Consider the following 13,763-nt stretch of genomic DNA (forward strand, 5'->3'; position numbering starts at 1 on the left):
GTCTCCCTACAAGTTACATTCCTTTCAAAAACTTTCGGAGTTAAAAAGTAACCAAATATTTGAAACTTAATTGATTAAGCTTTATAAGTGTCGCGTTAACCCGTATATCCTCAGAAGGACATAATCTCTTTTTAGAAACAATTACCTGGAATTTACAGGCGCCAGGTATTTGTTTTGTAAAGCAGCGGAAAATCCCGTTCGATGGCCGAGATCATAACAGCGCATCCCTCTCGTTCTCGCGAGAACTTTCGGTTCATGAGCGCCACAGAGCGCAGTGACGGCAAGCTGGAGTTCGTAAAGCGACGGAGGCGAAACTGTAGTGAAGCGCCTCACGGCTGGGGCAACATCCACATCATCTCTTCCCCCCGCGTTGTTGCCCCTGCCTTTTTCCCCCTCTTTTTAATGAAGGACAGAATAATCTGTAAGAAATATTCGCATAAGCCGCGTTCCTTTTTCTTTTTAAGTGACTATTTGCAGTATTTCCGACCCAGGAGCTGCATCTCTCGAAAGTAGCGGATTTCTGTCTTTTTCTCTACATTGAAAAACATCCTACACAAACACGCCGCGTAAACAAGTTCATAAATGGGTAAGTACAACCGATTTGTGCAAAGTCAGGTTATCTTAAGCCAGATATGCTATTGGCATGAGTGTGCCATTGCTGTGTAATATAAAACATTAATGAAACTGAACATCATTGATAGTGTTTGCATCATGCATCCGTCGCACTAACGTTAACTAACGTTACATTGAAAGAAGATCTGATGATGTGGACACGTTTGCATGTCTCCTTCTCCGCTGCTCGGAGGTGATGAAGAGTTAAAAGCTGAATTTCATTTCCCTCTGAGGTTTCCTGCTCTCCTCCAGCTGTCCGTTATGTTTCTCTTCACAGATGTGGCTTTTGCTTCTGTTTCATAAGGATGTGGAGGAACAATCTTTTTAATAGCTTATTTTGAATTATAAACTTCTTATAGAATAACTAACGTTACTCGTGCTTTATGTATTTGTTTGTTTGGATTGCAAATTAGAGCTCCGAATACATATCGACAGATATCGTTTCTATAGATAGATAGATAAATAGATAGATAGATAGATAGATAGATAGATAGATAGATAGATAGATAGAACTCTCTAACTGTTTTCTAGACGATAATAAATACAATTAGACTACAAAATTAATAAATAGTTTTAATGATCTATAAATAGTAATGTACTCAGTTGATATTTTTACATTGTAAGTATCAGCATTAACTGTACTAAATTGGCTGTTAATAAGTCTTTATTTACATTTGCTATTTTCTATTTTAGAGAATATCAAATAAATATTTTAAATTAAACGGTCTTTAAAAATCTAAAATGTATCATATCTATTTTATTTTATGCTAGTTATTGTGAAAATTCAACCAAGCATGTTTTTTTTTTTTTTTTTTTTTTGACATGATTTTAATCGAAATGTCATAATTTGACCACCTGGTACTTTTTTTCCCCTTCTTTTTCTATAATCTGTTTCACTCTGATATAGGTCATAAACAAGTTTGGTTGCTGCTTCCGTTTCATCATGACCTTTAAGTAGAAATGTGTTCATAATTTTGGTCGAACCGATTTTCTGTCAATTTAGTTCAAAATGCTTCTGGCATGAGGTTGTATCGGTTATCATTATACTATGTGCTGTTCTTTAAAAAAAAGTTGAATTAGTTTGGACGTTTGAGTTTTAAACAGACGGCCTCCCCATGACTCCCACAAGCTTATTATGGTCAATAACTGGGCATCTGCAGCCAAGCTTAGCATTTCAGTCCAAAATATAGTTGCTGGTGTGGTTTCCTTACATTGCGCTGATGATAAAACATAATGACAGCCATTTTTGAAGAATGTCACACTATTGTGGAAGAGATAGTCAGAACTGCAGACTCATCACTGTAATCTCAAATGTAGTGTCACACTAAGCAGATCAGAGCCTATCATTGACACTGGATTACAACCATTTATGATTTACATAAAGAAACTAAAAACAACTTCTTATTGACTGAAGCACTAACAGATGTACAATCCTCTTATGATCCATTCTGTTCTGTGCGCTCTCCCGTGATGAGCTCATCAAAAAGAGGAGCGAGCGTCTCTGAGCGTGAGACAGTTGCACACGTGTGTCTGATCTTTTGGCAAGATTCATCAAAGCCTTTAGATCTACAGACATACGTGTTGAAAATTTAAACAGGTTTTGAGCACATTGCATGCACATTTGGTTACATTCTTTAGAGAGTAAAGCCATGCGTGTACAAACCCACCAGACTGATTGTTAGGAAAAGGGTTGTTCGTTTCTGCATAAATATAAACGCTAACAGTTATTAATGAATGAGGGCCAGCTGTGTGTACAAACTATTTCAAAACATAAATCAATGACACGAACAGGACCGCTGGAATGATCTGATCTAAAATCAATCGGACAAATGATCCATGCTCTGCTCTAAATTAAAAAGCTGGGGAAAATCATTTCACTGTTGAAAAAAATGCGCAAACAACTTGTATATCACCCGCCCCTATAAAATGCATGTTAGTACCTTAAAGAAAAAAACTAAAATAAAAATAATCTTCTTGTTTACTCACTTTGAAGTCGTTCCAGACCTGTAGAACTTTCTTTCTTCTGTTGAATTATGTGAAAGATATTTTGAAGAATATGTTTCAGTGTTTTTCATCTATATAGTGGAAGTCAGTGAGGTTCTGAACAACACTGGAGCCCATTAATTTTTATTGTAGAGACAAAAATACAATGAGACTTGTTTTGTGTGTATGTGTGTGTGTGTGTGTTGTGCAGAGGAAAGAAAGTTATACAGGTTTGGAACAACATAAATGCCTATTCCCACCGAGATCAATTACTATAACAATAAAGTTCTAAAAATCTTTCTAAATTTAAGAGAGTAGCGGGGCTCACGCCATAAATTTAATGATTACACCGCAGAGGAACAATATCATTGGAATCACTTTCAGAATATTTTTTTTTTCAGCCGATGAACTATAAAAACATTGACAGCCAATCAGAATCCATCCTGCTTTTAAAGAGCTCAAGCATATAAAGAGGCAGACGACAAAACTGCAGTGCAAGCTTATAATAAACAGTGTTATTGTGCATTGGTGAAGATGCTAACAGTATCAGTAGTTATTTTTCTAGTTGTCATTCTTGGTGTGAACAGGCCTTTAATGATGAACTATCCCTTTAAGGTAATAATAAGCACCCTTTCAGGGAAAATGTACAAAGGTTTGCAACATTAATATGATAAACACTTTGCAACATCTTCATTAATATTTAAAATCCGTGATTTCATGTGACACTCCCAAAGACATGCATTTATGAAATATTTGTAGTGATTTATTGAGCATTATTAACTGGCCAATAATTTTTCAGACTAGTATACATGACCCACCCGTGATTTCTGGTTCAGCATTGAACATCCCTACTGACAGCATTCTTTTGGCTCTTATTTTTGAATCAAACATGCTTTCAGTAAATGAATTCATAGTGATCAAGGGCTCCTTGTGAATCCTCATACCGCATTCAAGTTAATGAAGCCCTGGCTTTCCCTGTTACTGTTTTCACTGCAAACTCAAGCTTTGCTTTTCCTCCAAAGTGATGTGGTGAGCTTTGGATTCTGGAAAGGGTTGCACTGTTCTCGGGTCTCTTTACTATCATGACTGCTGTGTCATGCTCATTCATTGCCCTTTGGCAGAGAACAGGGAAGTTTTGAGAGAGGCATGTTTCTGTGTGTGATGAGTTCCTGTTATATCGTGGAGCATTTACACATCTACCTATGTTCCTCCATATTACAGCTGTTTTATTGCCAGTGGCAACAGTGTAGGGGAACCAGTAGTAGTTGTACTTACCACAAGATTTGGAAGATCTACACATCTCCAACTTCTTTTGTTTATGGTTATTAAATATTTTGGCTAACTTGATTATTCTTTCATCTTCCAGTACTTTCTGCTCCGGTTAGGCCTAATACATCTTGCCATGTTTACATTGTTTACTGCTGATTTTTCCCTGAATGCAGCACAGAAATTTTCTGCAGATGCCTTCTGGTCATCCCTATGTTGGATAATAGTATTGATAGATTCTTATAAAATGTTCTCGAAGAGAGCTATTTTGGATGGAATCAACATAATCATTTTCTGTGCAAAACACCATATAAGGAAATGCACAATATGCAATCATAAAAAATAAAATAAAAAAAAAGTTATGTGTTTTGGAGCATGAGTAATAATTGATTTCTTAAGTCTGCAGGCATTTGCTCCATTCAAGAGTCACCTCACGTGTTGATAAAAAGTTCCACCACAGCTAGGGAGTTTTGTACAAAATTGTTCAATAGCTCCAGATTTATTCATATCATACAGTCGAACAAAACATTTTGTACATTAATAATTTAAGTTTTGTTACACTCGCTGAACATTTCGCTTTTAAATCATGCATTTATGCTATGATGAAACTTTGCGAGAAATCTGAACTCTGCCGTTTGTTCTCGTCTCACCGCAGTAATACATACAAAGAACCGAGTGCTTTGTCATGATTTATTAACGTGTCTGAATTTGGAGCAGTAACTTTAGAGAGAGTTGTGAGTGTTGGCTTTAAGGAAGTAGAGTTAGACTTTGTGCTCAGGAACTGAGTGCAGGAGTGTCTGTCCTATACTACATTTAATGGCATGTTTACTGCATGTTTTATGCTTCGGGGAAAAGTGCATCATTTTCATCTTGCACCATTTGTTTGGAAATTTCTCCAAAGTTCTGCACATGACCCAAGTCTAACCCACATAATCAGTGGTTTGGCTGACACATTTCGAGTTGCCGGGACACATGGCGAGCCACATGCGGTCATACATTTAAGAGGATCTTCCCCTTTACTTTTGTAAATGTCCTGTAAATTTGTGGTTTGTCCACCAGAAACTAGGATTGTAGCAGTATTGGTATATCATTATATTAAAATTGATGGTTGATACCTCGTAGGGGTGTGTGATATGACCATATCACGATATGAGTAATTCTATTTCATGGTAACGATATATATCACAATCTAGTTTTTTTTTTTTTTTTGGTTAAAAAATAAATAAAAATTATATCAAAATTCGATACTAGCCAAAAACCTTAAGCTCACTAAACGCAAGTAAACAGTAGGTGAGTAAGTAAGAATAAGCATTAGGAAAAAAAACCACAGTAGAACAAATAAAAAACAAAGGATACATATTTTGTATGATGTAATCAAATGTATAAAACCACTGCATATCCTTCACAGTGTCAATGAAATATATATTTCTTCATACTAAAGTTGCAAAAGTGATTTAGTCGAGAGCAGTGAGAGATTTTTTCTATTTTCTTTTTGATTAGCATGACTGACAAACAGCAGGATTATTAGACTGCTGTCACTTTAAGAACTGCCCGGATCCAATATACTGTTACACAGCTGTTTGCTTTCACTTAAGACCTGAATTACTGTGTTTACAAGGATACTTGCAAAGATGCCGTTTGACACTTATACAAGTGTGTATAACCGTTCAAGGCCTATAAAGCAGTAAAAAGAATTCCTGCTCTCTATGAGCAAATGTATGCACGCCTCTCAGATAGCACGTGTATACGGCAAAATCACTTCTAATCTTAGTTGCTGATTGCAATTCAATGGCTTAAAATCACTTGTTTTATTAAAACGCAATAATTAAAAATAAATACAAAGATAAGTTTTCATGACCACGGAGCACAGCAACTTCACATGAGTGTGTAACCGCAATAGAGACGATAGTCCAAAACCTGTATGGGTTAATCATGTCGAACAGTTTATTGTCCATCCCTAAACATTTGCTTACTTATAATGCAGCCGAACAGAGACAATCATCTGCAAACGCACATTCCCCTTGACTGCTAGTCAGAGTCTCAACTTGCACCCCACGCACAATAAACAGCAGAGAAAATGTCTGAGAGAACTGAGGCGGATGCGAGGTAACTTTAGATATCCCAAACGCACTCAGATGCTCCTTTTCACATTAATTACATTCATATCGATTTTTAAATCTCAGTATCAGTGTTTTAGTCTATTCTGTTTTCAGTTGATGTGCGAATAAAGCTTCTCTAAACATATTTGTCGACACTTCTCCCATCCAATAATTGCTATAATCTTATATTAATGTACCTAATGAGAGGGTTCTCTGTAAAGCTTACAGCATTAGTTGCTTTTTTTATTGTGAAACCGTGAATTTGTGAAATCGTTATCATGCTTTTTTGGCAAAATACTAAATAAATGCACATAAAAAAATAAAAACCTTTAAGAATATTGCTGTGATTTTTTTTTTCAAGTTTATTTAATCAGTTCAGAAGCCTAATTTTCCTGTCTCAAATTTTAATCATAAAAGACTTATTATTACTTCATTTTTACCCACATTGTATTAGTACCATATCTGTAATAAGATGGTCTTTTTTCCTTTATCAGTATAATACTGTATCGATATTAGTTACTAATTGTGCATGCTTGTATTTACTTAACTTAATTTTCCATAGCCATAATTTAACAACTAAAGTTAATCTCGAAAAACACATTTTCAAAATGAACATTCATTTTCATACTGCACATTATAATGTTCTGATGCCTATATTTAGTTGTAGCATTTAAATCTCTTCATTTATCTACTGAGTTTTAATGTTTTATTTAGAAAAAATAGCACAGAATTTGCATTCAGCACATGGGTACCCATGGAAATGTTGAACTCTAATAGTTATGTCTCTGGTCAAGTGTGGTTGAGCCGCACACATCACATCAGCTGATTAATGTATATTCATCTCGGTGTTACTTCCTATGTTGCCCTGGCGAGTGACGACAGATCTGACTTCAACTCATATGGAAGGACATTGATGTGTCTTTTCACCAGACCAGAGTGCAGTGTAGCTAGTGAAATAGGTCAGGACTATGTCTGCGATCGCAGCACTGCTCTAAATGTAGTATGCTTGTGTTGGAATCTGCTATATTTCGCAGCGATTGTTTACGGCTGGGTCATTTTTGCGGTGGTTATATGATTATGCAGTTATATTTGGCCTACAGTTCAGGTGTGCAATAGGTCAGGATGGTATGAAATGGTTCTTTTTATTTTTTTTTACCTTTTTTGACTCATCTTGCTGTCATCTTGCTCATCCAGTCAGACTTGAGCATGAGCTCTTCGCGCTATAAAAATACTTACTTTCGCCAGTGTAATTAATTGAATTCATGTCTGTTCCACTTAATGCAATCTAATACTGCAAATTTGATTAACCTTTTCGTAGGAGAGGCAGTCGGTCTGAGTCAGTATGCGAGAATGACCAATTAAAATCATCTGTAAGTCACAAGCTCCTCATAGATGAGAACAATGAGGGATTCTCGTTCAGCTCGGTCACATTATTAGCCAAAAAGGTTGTTCGTACAACGCTGGAACATTATTGATCTTGTTCTGAATCAATGAAACCTAACAATAATGCTTGCAAGTCTTAACTTATGCAGTGGATTATGGGTACAAGGCTTATATGATGGGGTAATGGATCAGGCCTACATAAATTTAGTCAGTAATAAGAATCGAGTGTGTTGATGTTTAATGCATGAGCTCAGAGAGTTATGCTGCCGTGAAAGCACATCACATGGTTTCACTGAGGTCCTTTAATGCAGACAAACACTTGACTCACATCAGTGCAAATCAGCTGAGTCCAGGCTCACAGACTTAAGGAGCTATTTAAGAAGAGGAATATTTATAGCTGCTCGGGGAGATGACCAGCACGCAATGACGCTGGTCTAAACAATACCGCTAATCTTTAAAGCGCACACGTGGTGCATAGGTCATTTTAAACATGAAATGAGAAATTGCATGACATCAGAATGAGGTGGTTGATCTGTTAAACACCAATAGTCCTTATTTAACTCAAATATTGTTGTAAGAGTTATTCAGAGTTATTCATTTATTAAGATTTATTTATGTAATTATTATTATTATTATTTTTCTGGAGGAAAAAGTGAGTGGAGTTTGCATTGCATAAACTGCAGTGGTTCCAGTTAATGCACACTATTTGGCCTTTTTAATGAATTTTCTTGTATATATGTTTTACCTTTTATTTTTTACCTTTTTTGACAAAATATTTTATTTAAATTCATTAAATATAAATAGTAGTTAAGTATATTTAATATATTGTATTATATTTTAAAATATATATTTTATGTATAAAAAAATTATCAAAATGTTCTGTTACATCAGTTACTTTATACTTTCATATTATTGATTACACAAATAAAACAAATTAATATATACCCAGTATGTGTGTGTGTGTGTGTGTATGTATTGCTGTCAATCGATAAAAAAAACAACTAATTAATCGCACATTTTTTCTGAAATTAATCACGATTAATCCCACCTAACTTTAACGTTTTTAAATATTCTTTTATATTGCAATAATTCACATTAATTCTCGAAAATTAAAGCACAAATAACATTAAATATTAATAAATTTCCTCTTTCCTCTTTGGCCGTTTGACGGACGTGTCAAACAACCAATCACAAATCGTTTCCTTCATCGTCACGTTTCGAGGTGTGTAACTGTCGTCACAAAAACAGACTGGTGTTTAAAACTCTCTGACAAATTGTAAAGATTCTATGCCGCGAACTTTAAATATTTTTCATACTTTTGAGAATCCATCATTTAGTTGATCCTGTTAAGCGCTCGTCATCACAGTTGTAAACACTAGTTTTACACATCAGTTTTAATTAATTTTACAAATTTTTACAATTCATTAACACAAATTCTGAGTAATTATTTTGAGAGTATAGTTTCTAAAATTCAATTAACAGAAAGCAGTCCCCATATTTTGAATTTCTTACTCCGAATGTATCATAATATAAGTATCAGTATCAGATGTATCAGTAATATGATAACAGGATCCTGGCTAATACTGTTCCTGTCTCTCTTGTGACCAATATAAAAGCAGAAGAAAGACAAGAAGCAACAGGAAACAGTTTTGTTATTTTATGTATTTGTGTTGTTGTGTGTAAATGTTTGTGTGGGTCAGTTGAAGAAAGGTCGAGCTGAAAAGTCAGACAGAGGCTGACATTTGTGAGTGTGGCGGAGAGTCAAGACAAACTAAAGTATTCTCAATGCGGGGGTGTAAGTGTGGGTGGGAGGCTTTTTTGGACTGTGTTTCTCCATAAACATGCCAGCTGTGTTTTATGTCACATCTTTTGAAACTCAAACAGCTGGAAGACAACAAAGAGAATGAGAGAGAAGACACGGCTCAAAAGAAAAACACAGATGGATGGTCATCTTTCAGAATGTTATCAAGGTCTAGCATAAAGCTCTTTAAAGAATCAAAGGCCCAACATTGTGTCCCTAGCCTGTGGAAAAGTCAAGGATGGATAGTTGTGATTTAGGTCATGATCCAATGTATCTATCCCTGCAAAATTCCACAGACAGAACGCAGCTGTTTTCCGGTAAAAATGCAATGTCCATCATTTATAAAATTGTAGTTTGTTGTATTATATATAAATATATTTTTATATATTCATTTTATACATTCAATTGATATTAAATGTGTGTATATATATATATATGTGTGTATATATATATATGTGTGCATATATATATATATATATATGTGTGTATATATATATATGTGTTTATATATATATATATATATATATATATATATATATATATATATATATGCATATTACTTATAAATGTTACATAAATTCCTTTATAAATTAAAATTTAATTGTACAATTTTTACATCAATACTGATAATAATACACCCCCCCCCCAAAAAATTTTTTTAAATAAAAAATACCAAAATGGAAAAATGGAAAACCATTAGCTTTGTTAGTTTAGGCATCCCAACATTATAATTTACATTATGAAACATAGAAAACGATTCTTTTGAGATCCTTGCCAGTGAATATTTTGTACTGACCAGTACAATACATAACAAATATCATATCATGAAAAAATAAAAGCATACAAAAATCATATGATATATATGATATATATTATATCAATAAAATTGCCTGTTTACTAGTACTGTCCCGTTATATTGTCCATTCCAGTTAATTTTATGTTTTTTATTAATTTAAGCTTTTTGAAACCAAATCCTAAAGGAGAGAAAAGTCTGCAGAGAGTCTGGCTGGGCCTGATCAGCCATTAGAGATGATAAATCTCCATATAACAATACGGACTGTAGCATTTCTGTATTTATATGTGTGTGGGTTTGTGCCTGTAGGTTTTTTTTATGGCTGTGCATATGCGTAGGCGTGTTCCACCAGATGTTTGGAAGTATTTGTTACCTTTGTGTTTGTTATGACTGTAGGCTGACCGATGTTATACGACCTTGTGCTTTCCTCCCTGCACAATTCAGCAATTTCCAGAATATTCTGCAGGGTCATCTGAGGGATCCTATTGACCATGCATTAATGTATTTAAGTATCTAATGGTAGGTTATCGATATCCTTGTGCATGAAGTGATAATCCGGGTGAGATGATATCCTATTGGAAACCTTTAGTCAGAGCTGCCATATAGATCAAACATCATATAGAATCACAAAGGATGTTTGCAGTGTCCTGCTGTGTGTGTGTGCAGTGTGCATTGCATTGGAGCAAGGCATGGGTCTGATATCGTCTTGTGTGGCATGACTTGATATCTCATAAACGCATCATTGTGATGGTGTATCTCCATCTCTCATCCCCGTCCTCACGGTAACCCCTCCTCACCGTCACGACCTCATGCAAACACACAATTCAAATTAAATCCAAATCTGAGAGGATGACATTCTCATCTTGCACTTTCCTTCCAGAAATAGCATCTGTAGTTCACTAGAGTTCAAAAAGCTTCTTTTTAATATTATAAGCTGTAATGTGAAAATATCTTGTCACTTTAATTTCTCGGATCCTTGTTTCGTTGCTTTTGCTCCGGTCTTGATCCTCCTATCTGCAGTGAAAACATGTTGCCTGCTTATGCTCCTGGGGCCTATTAACTCTTATCCCTATGGAAGGACTCCTATTCTGTTGCTATCTCAGTAAATCTTTTATTGTTGTAAATATATGATTAAAATAAGTTATGATGTTGTCAAAGCAGACATGATATATAAGTATTTTTTGTGGTAAGCATCATTATTTCTATTGTTCATTTGGGGATTTGCATAAACCTTAAAGGATGCAATGTGTAATTTCTACACCATAGTGGCGACAAATGAAATTGCAATAAAAATAAATCATTGTGATTAAAAGTGTTTACACTTATGAAGAACACTTCTGAAAAACTCTCTTAGATTTATATAAGAGTAAAAGTCCCGAGACATATCTAGAGACTAAAATATCATTGATTTGAGCATGGGCTCTTTTGACTTGAAATAATAAGCAGCTGCTCAAAATGCCATAAAAACGCCCAGGACATCACTTAGCAACACCCTAGAAACCATCTAGAACTCTCTAGAATCATTTAGCAACACATATAAACCACCCTAGAATCAACTAGTAACATCTATAAACCATCTAGAACACATTAAAGTCATCTAGCAACACCTTAGAATCAACACATAGAAGCATAACAACTCACAAAAAACCTTTCAAACGTTTTAGTGCCCACATAGCAATACCCTGGCAACCATCCTGCACTCCCTATAATCACCTAGCAATGCCTTAGAAACAATCCAGAATACATTAAAATCACATATCAATTCCCTAGAAGCCATTCATAATACATTTGAATAATCTGTATTAAACACCTTCTAAACAAACCAGAACACTAGCAATGCACTAGCACACTCAAAAAAAACCTTAGTATCAACATAGAAACATCCTAGCAACCACCTGGAAACTCACTTTTATTACTTAACAACACTCTAGAATCCATCCATGACACCCTAGAATCACCTAGCAACATGCTAAACATATTCCAAACATTAAAACACCATAGTAACCACCCATAACACCCTAAAATTATCTAGCCTTGTCTAAAGGGGGTCGCACACCGGACGAGAAGCGCAGCGCCGCGTCGCGTCGCGCCACGTCTTTAAAATTCTAACACATTATTCTCTATGTGAGTACACACACCGGCGGCGCCATTCGGCGTCTGTCCGTGGCGCCCAGCTACGACTCAGAATGCTGTTCAAATTTCTGCCGCACCACAGAGCGCCATCCGCATAGTTTTATATTAAAAAAACCCAGATGTTATAAACTGAAACTGAAAGTAAAGTACAGCACACTTGTTTCATTCAAATAAAACATTACAAAGTGTTTGGTTACGTTTTCAGCAGCACAGTTGCCTAGACAACAGATACAACAAAACAATAACAGACTTATTATAATAACACAGATTCTTTTCATTAATTAACGCTAAAAACTCAGCTTTTATCAATTAAAATCATATATTTAAAATAGATGAAGTTAAAACTCTCCCATCTTGCTGCAAAATTGAGCTCACGCATATAGAATGTGCGCGTCCAGTGTGCGATACCTCGAGTTGTCCTACATGTGGCGCGGCGCGTCTCGTCCGGTGTGTTACCGCCTTTAGAATCACATAGCAACACCCTGGAAACCAACCACAACACCCAGGAATTACAAAGCAACCCAGTAGAAACCATTCGGATTACTTTGAATGACCAACCAACCAAGATCCATTCAAACAACCCAGAACAGACAGCAGCATAACAACACACTAAAACATTTTAATCATTTTAGTACATGCAACAACCTAGCAACCACTTATAACAGCCTAGTGTTGTTGTTAACCAAAAACAGTGTCTCTGTGGGTTGCATCTGTTGAATCACAAAAGCCATATTTAAAATTTTTGCATTTTCTATAAGGTTAAGTGTAATGATCACAATTATATCTTGATTTTTATAAGTGATATAAACAGATGTTTTGTAGATCGTGCTGTCATTTTCATTTAGTGGTGAAAATTACGTGTGTGTGTGAGTCTTGTACAGTAATACTGTATATCCTGCTTCCTGCATGTAACCATGACCTCTAAACACTCTGTTTGTTTTCCTCTCTCTCAGTGGAAGCCATTGTGGAGTTTGATTACCAGGCCCAGCACGATGACGAGTTGACCATCGCTGTCGGTGACATCATCAGTAACATCAGGAAGGATGAGGGCGGCTGGTGGGAGGGAGAGCTGGACGGTCGGAGGGGGCTTTTCCCCGACAACTTTGTCAGAGTAAGTGCTGAACTCAGCACTTCCTTTTTGACCTTTCCCTGCAGGAGACGGATTCACAGCCTAGTCTCACCACAGGTCAACAGTTCCTCGCCTTAATTTAGCATGGCCAAGCTATCAACACTTTTTTTTGTGTGTGTAAGTAAGTGGGCAAAGAGTGTTAGGGCTGAGCGAAATGGCTAAAACACTTCTATCTTGAAATTTCACACTTTTGACAGTATCTAATGCATATCTCAATTTGTATATACTGTATGTACTTTGAAAAGGTTTGTTTTTAAATGTTTTTTTTTTTTCAGTCAAACACAGAATACACCCAATTACACTACTGTTCAAAAGTTTTGGGTTCAGTACAGTAAGATATTAACAGTTTGATTTAATGTAAAAATATGTACAGTGTCACGAAAGATTGCTTTTTCAAATAAATGGTGTTCTTTTGAACATCTTTCTATTCAGTGTAGAATCCTGAAAGAAAATGTACAATGTTTTCACAAAAATATTAAGCAGCACAACTGTTTTCAACATTGATAATTAGAGGTGTGTGATATGATGATTTTTTGATCGTGGATGATAAAAATGTCTCCACGA

The 13,763-nt window shown here is 35.6% G+C and overlaps 1 protein-coding gene across 1 annotated transcript in view; it reads left to right on the top strand.

Annotated features, from left to right (window-relative positions):
* The first annotated feature begins 265 nt into the window (after nt 1-265).
* Nucleotides 266-13,763, top strand: part of LOC113080051 (SH3 domain-containing kinase-binding protein 1-like) — a 48,398-nt gene continuing 34,900 nt past the window's right edge. Inside the window, exons 1-2 of the mRNA XM_026252304.1 lie at nt 266-586; nt 13,024-13,181. Coding sequence (XP_026108089.1) covers nt 583-586; nt 13,024-13,181 — 162 coding nt within the window. The 5' untranslated portion in view covers nt 266-582. The remainder of the gene's footprint in view (nt 587-13,023; nt 13,182-13,763) is intronic.

The sequence above is a fragment of the Carassius auratus genome, unplaced genomic scaffold, assembly GCF_003368295.1.
Source record: "Carassius auratus strain Wakin unplaced genomic scaffold, ASM336829v1 scaf_tig00030185, whole genome shotgun sequence".
In the NCBI taxonomy this organism is placed as follows: domain Eukaryota; kingdom Metazoa; phylum Chordata; class Actinopteri; order Cypriniformes; family Cyprinidae; genus Carassius; species Carassius auratus.